Source organism: Bombus impatiens, unplaced genomic scaffold (genome assembly GCF_000188095.3).
Source record: "Bombus impatiens unplaced genomic scaffold, BIMP_2.2 scf_0232, whole genome shotgun sequence".
NCBI lineage: Eukaryota > Metazoa > Arthropoda > Insecta > Hymenoptera > Apidae > Bombus > Bombus impatiens.
Window position 1 is genome coordinate 459,450 of NT_176651.1, and position 11,375 is coordinate 470,824.

General features: G+C 40.7%; 1 protein-coding gene across 1 annotated transcript in view; it reads right to left on the reverse strand.

The window, feature by feature from the left end:
• The window catches only part of LOC100744926 (neurexin-3b-like), a gene marked incomplete at its 3' end in the record, with an annotated part of 469,693 nt that extends 458,524 nt beyond the window's left edge, over positions 1-11,169 (reverse strand). Inside the window, exon 1 of the mRNA XM_033320044.1 lies at positions 10,555-11,169. Coding sequence (XP_033175935.1) covers positions 10,555-11,169 — 615 coding nt within the window. The remainder of the gene's footprint in view (positions 1-10,554) is intronic.
• Between the last annotated feature and the right edge of the window lie 206 nt (positions 11,170-11,375).

Genomic DNA, 11,375 nt, shown 5'->3' on the forward strand with positions numbered 1-11,375 from the left:
TCCTGAGTGAAACGTGTGATTTCGGCGTGGCAGTCAAAGTGTTAATACGTTTGGTGAGTAAATTGTGATATTAGTTTCGAATTTTTTAAGCAAAAGATATCCAACGATTGTGGAATTACAGATTAAGTTCCAGTAATTGTTAAAAACATATATTGTTTCGACTTTTATCAATTATTTAAAATAAATATTAAAACATATTCATTAGAATATTATTACTTTCATATGAACATTTCCTGGATCAAATGGTCCATTGGGGAAGAATGTTGTCTTACACCATCAATTTATTATTATTTTGCCATTATACGCTTTGAATAAACAAATACTCCCGTGTCGTCCTGAGTGAAACGTGTAATTTCGACGTGGCAGTCAAAGTGTTAAGAATAGTTTTGCTTCTCGATTCGAATAAGTGGAACGACCGAAATCGTGTCAGCCAGTAAAACGCGTTTGCTCCAAGTCCAATGTGTAACTCGGTTAATCTCACTATCATTTCTACCTGTATCTCGCGAATACTCTTAAAACACAGATAAATAGATAAAAATCAATTTTATGGAAGAACGTCTCACGGTTGTTTTCGAAAGAAATATCAAAATTGTAAAGAGCGATGCTGTCGAATAGAACTGTGAAGCTCTCGGTTAAGAACTTAGGATTCTCCGGAAGAAACATGGCGAGAAGAACGAGTTAATCTTGCTTTTCCTTCCAGCCGTAAGGTATGAATATTCGTGGAGGATATTAAATATTCCGATGGAAAATCGAACACGGTCAACTTTCAGAATCGACCTACTGCTATTAGGGTATTGTAAAAGCCGGATATTAAGGCGGATAAGCGATAGCTGAAGATTATAAAAACCAGCTGCTGCGATTTATTACTTGGGAAAAGCCAGTAAAATCTGTGTGTTAGAGGGTTATATGCTGTAGCCTTGTATTATGCTCTTTTCTTACCCATAGTACTTATCTCCTTTATAATTCTACGTTTGTTAGAGAAATTTATTCGCGACGTGGATATATGCACGTTGCTTCTAAGCCAAAACTGATTGCTGCACGTACACAAATGGTTACGCGACATGTTACCATAATAAATCACGATCTCGGTTAACGAGTCACTTATTGCAGATTTATTCGAACTTTGCTTTTCAAATTATATTCCGCGTATGCGTGTTCACAGATGAAAGCTACGGTATTTTCTCTGTAATTGATCGCCGCTATATTCCTCGTAATTGATCGGTCGCCGGTTCCACTGCTGGTTAACGAAGAGATCAGCCAGTGTTGCTTTTGACGTACCGCAGGCAGCGTAACCTCTGACGCCAATTCCATCGATTTGCATGAAAAATACTAATTACCCGTTAGACAACGACCAAACTTTTTTACCTCTCGCCCTTCCAAAAGTAAACTTTCACTAGCCTATTTGTGGAATTTTTCTGATTAAAACGAGACCAAACGCGATATAATTCGAACCATATTTACGTGTATACGTAGCGGACGAAAGCGTTTGATCTCGTTTTAATGAGAAAAACCACGTCGATCAATAACCTGTTATAGATGTTTAGATACTTTTACAACGAATATCCCATGGAATTAACCTGTTTCGTGGAATTAAATGGCAAACAGCGTGCTCCAGAAATTCCCAATTACAAGTCAATAAATACACCAGTGTCTTTCTAATCGCTCGTCTTTCTGTTCCCCGTAATTAGCCAGTCGTCGTTCTCACTGCTGCTGAAATTTCCCTCGAGCGGTGCCTGTGTTCCCTTTGACACGTCGCGAACTTCGATAGCTGAATAGATAGTAACCAGATCCGAATTCAATTACCCATGGGACAATGACGAAAATCTTTTTAATTCTAGCTGCTTGTAGACTGAACTATCGCTAACGTGTTTATGAGATCTTTCTGATTGGAACGAAACCAGATATAGTTCGAATCACATTCAGATATATTGGGCTGGTAACTAAATGATTGCGGATTTTGTCATTACCACCTAATGACGAAATCCGCATTCACTTAGTTGCCAAAGGGTCCTCCAACAGGATCAACCGTTTAGCTGTACTTGTTAGGACTTTGCAGCTTACGAATTGCCAATCACTCGACGTACACACGCACTTGCAATTCTCTGGCATCCTCAACGACTATACTGTGTGTCTTACGCACTTACAGCACACTCAGGAGCGTAGGAATTGCGCAAGATGTACACACGTGCATACATATGTACATAGTCGCCGTTATATTTTCCCAATGCACGTGTATAGTACCGTACCGTTCAAAATTTACACCCGTTATATTGTTGTGTCTTTGCGAAATCATCGTATCGAGGAGCAGCATGGAATTCAAAGAGTTGGCAAACCGCTCGAACAAGGAGAAGACGAGAGTTCATTTATTTGTACGCGTGGAAACAGTGAAAGCGCAGCTACGTGGCTGGCAGAGACACACCGGCCGTTTCATCTTCTTCGCAAGCTCCGCGCCGTTTCTTTGTGCGTTCGAATTTCCAGCTACCGTTTCTTAGATGCAATTTACCAGCAGTTACGTAATTCACACGAGCGAACTCGCGTTCCTTTTTCTTCGCCTCTCTGACTCGTAAGAAGATCGTCAAGACACGCTAAACAAATCGATTCGAAAAAAACGTAAGAGCATGAAACTTGTCAAAAAAAAAGTCGCAGCGAGAAAGCACAGTATTTGTTGGATGTAACACAATGGGCGATAAACGTGGGAACAACAAATGCTACGAGCGGACAAGCTGCGTTTTTTGTTGTAATCTGATCCGAGTCTCGTCGGTGGAAAAAAGCGCGGGAACTGGCGCATCGCGAACGACGATTAGTTGCAATCGAAAAAATTCGTATTTTCATGAACTTTGCCAAATGGATAATAGATTAAAAAAAAAAAAATGATAAGGAAGAAGCTCTTCTATGTTATACAAGGTGTCTTCATTTTAAATGATCAAACGTTATACGCAAATATAGGTCTACAAACGCTTTGTAAAAATAATTATGACAAAAATATACCTACAGATGAACGTTATCGTGGCAGACGTATCGATACGTAAAATTCTCAAGTACCATTCAAGTAATTCATAGAAATTCATCTACGTTATACGGGGTGTCTCAATTGTAAACGATCGAGCTTCGTTCCATGAAGTTTATTCTACGAAAAGAAATTTAAAAAAAATGTTACACGCAAACGCCAGTTTATAAAAATGCAAACGCTTTATAAGAAAGTTAGAACAGAAATATACGTACAGACGAACGTCATGGAAGATGGACACATTGTTTGATCCGCAAGATCGTGGAGCGACAAACGCGATAGCGCGTCGTACGAACGAGAAATTGGAGACAAGAACCGGCACGAAAGATTCACGTTGCGTTCGGTGATTCCGCGAAGGAAACGAGCATGAAATTCGGAAGAACTGGATCTTTCAACCATACGTTCGAAAGCGGCAGACATTTCAAAATATAAAGTCTCAACTCGAACCTACCAGTTTTTATGTTTCTCGCCTAACTTTAATACAAAGCTTCCGCACAACCTACGTTCATTTCTTTCCTCCTCTCACATTCTTTTTAACATCTTTTTTAACGCTCTTTTCTCTCGTCTCCGGTGAAGTCTCGTCGTTCGAAACTGAGACACCCAACAGTTACGTACATCGCTTAGGCGCATCGATTATTATCGTATATCGTTAGAAACGATACTTATACGAAATACATCCTACATCGCTATCCTTTCATAGTCGTCATCAACATCAAATAGTCTTAACTAGAATAGAATAGTCTTAACTAGAACGTAAATCGGTCGTACAAACTTTACACATGTTTGCTTGTCGAAGAAGCAAGACAATGTGTGGCGTTCTCAGCAAGTTCAGAAAGTATCCAGAAAAAGGAGTTTGGTGGAAGGAGACGACGGGGCATTGTTCCCGCCAGCGCCGGTTCATATTTCTGCAGGTGGCCGACTGCCAAGAGTGCATCCGCGCTTTGCCTGTTATTACGCTCAACTATTCGAATTTTAACGACGCTGCTCGTTTGCCAGCGGCCAAGCATAACGGACGTATCTGCGAACGATTAGATAAGGAGACAAATCGAGAATATCCGTGAGGGGCGGGGGGCCAGGGACGTTGCTTGGTCAACGTAACTCGCACGCCATAGTATAATTCGGCCGACGTTATCGTCCTTGCTACATCAGAACGCGCTCAATGCAACAAACGTTGCCTACAATGCACGTGGCCGACTTGGATTTATCGACGTGCCAGAAATTGTGTTTCTCTCGGTTTCGTCCTTTGGATACCTTCGCGGCCACGCCCCTGCCAACGTCCGAGATTACATTCATCCTTCGTGTTTCATTCGTACACGGACGAGCAGTTTGTGGCTCGATGGAACTCGCCGCGAATTCCCTCCAACGAGACGAACACTGCCACGCTAAATTGATATTGTCGTAAGGAATATGAAGTAAGGTGGAAGCGCCAGGCAGCGAGATTTTCATCTACAACAATGACTCCTATTAACCCTCGGCTGTCGACAGCTTGTTTTGTAATGCTCCTAACACGACTGAGTACTGGCTCAACTGTGGCTATGATACTGACCTACGGTTGGCCACAAGACGTTTCCAACACTGTACACTTTTAGCAATTCTTAGCTTTAGATTTTCGAATTTCATTTGGAACGTGCGAGGACAGCAGTAAATGCGTGTTACATCGTGTCACGTTGTGCTGTGTAGATAACTGTGTAGATAAATGGAGGGAAAATTATTATTTATGTTTATATTGTTATCGTTATTGCATAGTGTTATTTATTGTAAATGGACAAAGACAGAGGTGTATTAGGTTATGTAACGCTACTATGCAGATAAGCTTTCCGGTTATTATTTATCTAAGTCTGAAAGAGAGTCGTAAACGTTTCACACTCTAATTATATGATACTAATTATGGGCATGAAATTAAGCAACAATTAAATTGTGCACATAAAGTACTGAAACTAATAACGATGATTCATAGCTTAATATTTAATATTTAGTTGGGTTTCCTGTATGTTCAACATGAAACAAACGTTTTGGAGAAATAATTTTTTTTTAAATAATCAACACTGATTTGTTTTCATTCTTTTACCAAACGTTCCTTGTCATTTCTCACGAGCTGACTTTTTCTTCTCCTAATGAAATATTGGTAATTTATTTGTACTTGAAAATTTGTGTATATCAACCTCGTTCGCTCATTCTGAGCACATTGGTAACGCAATTAATGCGCACTTGTGATTCAACGTGCGTACAAACATGTACAAACATCGAAATTATTTAATGGAAGGATGAATTAAAAAATTGCTGAATGTGTATCTTGCGTTCGAAAGATATTCCGACATAAAATTCCCAGTTTCTCGGTGTTCCTTTTAATATTTAGACGACGATAAATAACAATTCAAAAGATTTTTTCTATCATCGTTTAGATACTGCGGCGCATCACGATGTAACAGATTTTTCTTGATTCTTGTACATTTGTCAAAAATATAAAGCTTGGCAATTAAAATTGTGTAGTGTGCTTCGTGACCGACTGTAGGTACTGGCAACTAAGTGATTGCGGCTTTTGTCATTAGGTGGTATGGAAAAATCCGCAATCACTTCGTTGCCAACCTAACATTTATATACTGTGTTCGCGTTTCGAAAGGTTCCATAAATAAGAATAGTATTACATTTTAAGAATCACATTAATAAAATGATTTTGCACGCCTGTTACGTTAATAAAATAAGACGTGTTCAGAGCGAAAACTACCCTTTTGCGACTATGTAGCATATTTCTACAAAGAAAGCAGCATGCAAAAGATTTATCATAGAAACTTGAGGTCAATGTTGGACAGGTAAATTTCCAGCCAAATGTTAGCGAACGTATGTTCGTTCGAAACACCGCGAATCATCGCGTAACGATGTGATTCTCAAAATGTTACGAGTCTCGCAGCATCGCGTGCTTAATCCGCCGCGCAACCAACAACGGGATATTCTGTAATTGACATCTTGTCGGCCATAAACAGGAAGGTTTCGCTTTAATTGTTATCCAATTTTCGAACAGAACGCAATTATTCACGGAGAAATTTCAAGCAGTCTGGCCATCGTTTAAAATACCGAACGTTTTAAAATCCGAATAAATCCTTCGAAATATACGGCGTTCTCTCACGAACGCGTCTAAGTAGTTGCAGCATGTGCGGTTTCAGACAGGCGCTGCCGTAAAATCCAGCTAAACGTTAAATTACTTTTAGCAGTTTATCGTTGATTTACGCGGCCGGTTCCCTGCGAAACAGTCGCAAGAAAAATAAGCGTCGTCTTTTTGATTAACGTAACAACCGCAGAGCCTAACAAGTAGTTCTCCGCGTCGCTCTCCTCTCTGTTGTTAAACAAGAGTCCATTTCAGAAAACGAGGAAGGGCGGAAAGGAATTTTCAGCTGTAGCTGTGTGCAAAGAACAGGGAAAAAAAACCATTTCATTTTTTCGTCTGCTTTTCTTCTTTCCCCCCTTTCTTTTTTTCTTTTTTTTTTTTCTTTTAAACGAGCCTGGCGTCACGAAGCACCGAAACGGTGTCAGCAGCGTGCGTAACAATACGTCTGTGCGATGGCTGGCCCAGATTAACGTGGACGTAGCCAATTCTTGATATCTTGGAGATAAAAGTTATGAAATGTTTCTGGCGATTACACGCGACCGATGGATTTATATTTAGTACGTATTGCCGCATTTAGTCGATTGTAGACACGAAAACCATGAAAACGGTTGCTGCGAGAAAGCGTCCTTTCAGACTTCTTTCCCGAGTCGTGAATTTTTCAAATTAAAACATTTTATTTTACACTGAAAATATCTATTGGCTTGGCAACTAAGTGGTTGCGGATTTTGACATTAGTTTCTATTGACAAACCCCGTAATTACTTAGTTGTCAGCCGATTTTAGATACGAAAACCACGAAAACGGTTGCTGCGAAAAAGCAACCTTTCAGACTTGTTTCCCAAGTCGCGAATTTTTCAAATTAAAACATTTTATTTTACACTGGAAATATCTATTTTGTTGGCAACTAAGTTGGCGGATTTTGACATTAGTTCCCATTGACAAACCCCGCAATCACTTAGTTCCCAATACTTCCATATAGAGCGCCAGAGATGGAATAAATCGCGGAGATTCTTATGTTAAATAGCGCTTAAGCGATGCCACGAGTATTCCGAATATCAAAGTAAAATGCTGCTGTTATATCCGGACGCAATGTGGTTAACGTGTTTCACAGTGACAGATACATAGAGAAGGAGAATGTTGGTGTATGGAGGTTGGTAAATCGTGGCACAACTGACTGCCGGATGATTGCATGGAAAAGAAATCGGTAAAATATATACAGAGTAGTCTAAGTACAAAGAAAACACGCAAATTGCTCGCTAAAATGCTATTCACTGTATGAGAAAGCAGTTCGCATAAGAACCGAATGCTTTCAAAGGGGACATAGTCTGACCTACTTAAATTTTTTTGTAGATCACCAGGTATAGGTCATAGCAAGGCGACATACGTTTCTTTGTACAAATATATCATCGTCGACGTACATCTTGAACAAATATATTGTTTGCTTCTCGTACAAGTTATCTTGGGAATAGTAGCTTTCTCTACAACTGACACGTGACACGTACAAATACGATCATTTTTCCGATGAATTTCCACCATGCTGCTGCAAAATGGAAAAGTCTGCGATGCATTTGGACTATCGTACGCTTAAGATCTTCTAATAATCAGATTAAATTCTGAAAATGATTTCAAATGAGAACAGCTATTTCCCGCTCGTAAAGAACTTGATGCTCGGTCCCTTGCAGTGTTGTCTATGAGAAGTCTTCGTTTGTGTGAAAAAGCTGTTGGTTTAGCAGATGTTGGAACTCTAATCTGACAAATTCGATGTGTGAGTATTGGGATATGTATAATTTTGTGTGCTGGATTAGATTGGCCGCGTAGTAGTGACACGCGTATGTGAATACGACTGTGTGCAAGTACGTGTGTGCGCGGCGTCTCGAAAAACGGTCGAATGTAACTGACCCGTTGGCAGTGCTATATGGAAGATGGCGAGACAAAGAGAGCGCTGAGACGCGTGCAAATGTATCGACGAATATCCTGGGAATCGTTTATTAAATAAACCTGAAACTATTTTAATATGAATCCTAAGTGTTGCCTTAGTGTTCCTTAACTTTTATTTCGGCGATTAAGATTTACAATTCTCGACAGTGAGACACAGAAAGACGCAGGTCTTTGTCTCTTATATGTCAAATTTGACCAGTCAAAGTTGTAATATCTGCTCAACTAATACATTTTCCACATAAATAGCTTAATATCTTTTTCCAGGGGTCGTTCGTTGCATTTAAAGCTACATACCGTGTATCACCTTTACATGACGTCTACCTAACCACATACAAAAAAAGAGACTAATTACGCCAGATTAGCGTAGCCCCTAATTCATACAGTAGATAGTTTCCCAGTAATTTACATATTTTGTCTATAACCGAACGCTCTGTACATAGCATAAAAATTTGTTTGTTACTGATCTGCTTCCCAAGGGAAATCATTTTGAATGCCATGAACATGTTCGCTGTACGAATATCGCGTACATGTTACTTGTTTGAAAAATCAGCTTAGACATTCGTGTCACAAAATCACAGTAATATATCGTTGGTTTCTGTCCCCTAAGAAAATCATAGAATTGCATTATAAATTATTTACGTGCTACTGTGTTAACTATGTATGTACGCACGTAAATATTTTACAAACTACGATACATCGACGCACCGTTAAGCTACCGGAAAATACCAAGAAAAGGGAGGAACGCGTGTGCACAATTTTGAAATTTTTCACTCGTCAAATTTTGTTTCGTTTCTAAGGGTTTCGTCTAAAATCTAATGGGTTGACAACTAAGCGAATTGCCAAGAAGAACGCCATAGAAGACCCACTTTAAATCGTAGAATATAAAATACGCTGTACTATAATGACAAAATATAACACTGTGTGTGTATGTGTGTGAAAGAGAGGAGGGTGAGAATCTTAGATTATCCGTGTAGTTATTGTAAATTTGTAGTTGCCAGGTAAATATATTCTCAAGAATATATTTCAGCTTGTGCAACTTGTGCATGCTGCTATCTGTAAATTGAGCTTTGAACATCTTGTTCCTTCCACTGCTCGTTTATCGGTGTATTAATCTTTTGCTGGGCAGAAAGTTTTTGAAAATGCGAAAGCAAGTAAATAGAGCTGAAATTTACATATTGTGGAATAAGATTGGCGAGAAAGCAGAAATCAAAAACTGATGTGTGGTTTTTAAGTAAACCGAGAACAAAGTAGCGAAAAAGGTGAAATGAGTTTATTATTTAACGAGTAAGATTGCTCCTCTGTAGATAATCTGATTAATATCATATAATATACGTAACAATTATTAGTTTCCAGATGAAATTCTAAGACAGTAGTAGTATTTTGCCAAGTGCTTCGACAACTTTGTTCGTCGAACTGGTAATTCGTACATACGCGAAAAATGTTAGCCGAATTTACGGACGAGATGTCTCGTAACAGGTAACAGTAAATAGAAGCTGTTTCTTCACACAAGCTAAATATTTCGCTTTAGCCAAGTCAGGATAATCCACTCCGAAGACATTTTTCTGGATCGAGGACCTCGAAACGAAAACTTTTCCCTAATAGGAGTCATAAATACTTGGAGAAGTCCAAAAATAAACTGGCCATTAGAGGAGTCCCTGCATCGTTTTATCCTCTCTGCCTATTGATCGGCCGTTTCCTACTATTTTTGACGTAATATTTGAGGGATGGGTCTGTCGAACCATTGCCAAGCAAACACGCGCGAAACACGACCTGCTATTTCCACTATTACACGCGTGGTATAAAATTTGTCGTTGAAACTGCAGGATCTTACTGATCGAAACGTGAACTGTTTCTTAGCGATCACGATATTTCTTAAATCAGATGCTACTCGCCTGGCGTCATTGGCAAAATTGTAAATTTCACTTTTTTAATCTCACCACACCTGACGAGATTATTAATATTTACTTCGCACGACAATCTTTTAGATTCGATACCAGAGATCTAGACAATAAGGAAATAAGCAGTTATTTCGCAAATCGTCAAAATCGTTGCCAAAGGGTGAAAATTTGCCACGGCAACTAAATGATTGCGGATTTTGCCATTGTCACCTAATGACAAGATCCGCAATTACATATTGATGATGTTACACGACGCAAGTAACTATACAAGAATCGGTATAAACAGAGCTGGGGTAGCAGGTAAAATGGTGCATAAAATAGAAGAACACTGTGGATTTTTTATAACGCCACGTTACCTTAGCTCGTTACGTAACGAATATTTATACATCGTTGGTAGTTGAACGTTGGATACTGCGTGGTGCAACGATCACCCTTTGTGAATCTCACTGCTCGTTCTATTTCTACGCTACGAGAGTCGCAACTCATTCATCCCTATCGAGTCTTTCATATATCCCACGCACAAGTAAATACACGATGCGCGCTCTATTCATCGCGAACAATCGCCAAGTTCATTGTTACCTGACCTGAGAGGAAGAAAGATTTATTTACCTTAGCGTCCCGGCTCTTCATCTCCTGCCTCCTGGGCACCATGTTCTCCCCGTCGGCGTACACGAGATTCCTGATGAATCCGTTGAACCTCGGCTCGAAAATCACACTGGGCAGCGCCAGCAACGTCAGTTTGCTGTTGTACCAGCTGGGCATGCCGCCCACGTAAACGTCAGAGTTGCCAGCCAGTTTGCCGAACTCGAACTCCTTGCCGCGGGACGTGGAGACCGCGCTAACTCCGTCCACGGTCAACGTGGTGTTTTCGTTGCACCTGGTGATCTGCACCTTGTGCCAGTGACCGTCGCCCAGGTCGTGGCCGACGGTGACGATCTGTGCACCGCCCCCGAGATTGTATCTCAGCCTGAGCGCGCTCTCCACAAGTTTCACCTCGAAGAAGTCGTAAGTGCCGCCGTCGTCGGTGTACAGCAACAGACCGTTGCCTTGCTCGGTCTTGAACTCGAACTCTAGCGTGCCGTTCAGACCGGCGTTCCATTTTCTGAACTGAGCGTAACTGGTGGCCGAGCCCTCCAGCACGAAGGACGTGGCTACCTGGCCGAGCAACACCACCAGGAACGGCATCAGCGCGCCTGTGTTGCTGGTCACGAGCGAGGAATGCATAGTTGCAGGTCGTAGCTGTGGCGGATCGCACTGCTAAATCCTGTTCATCAGATTGTTCAACAGCACGTGTTGTTTCACTCGTACGTCAAGGACACTTGGCTGGAACTTTGACAGTCGATTAGTCTGCTCTTCTTCCCTTCGTCACATTACACCGGATAAATGCCCGCAGAGGATGATCAACAGCGGCGGCTTGACACTCGGCTACG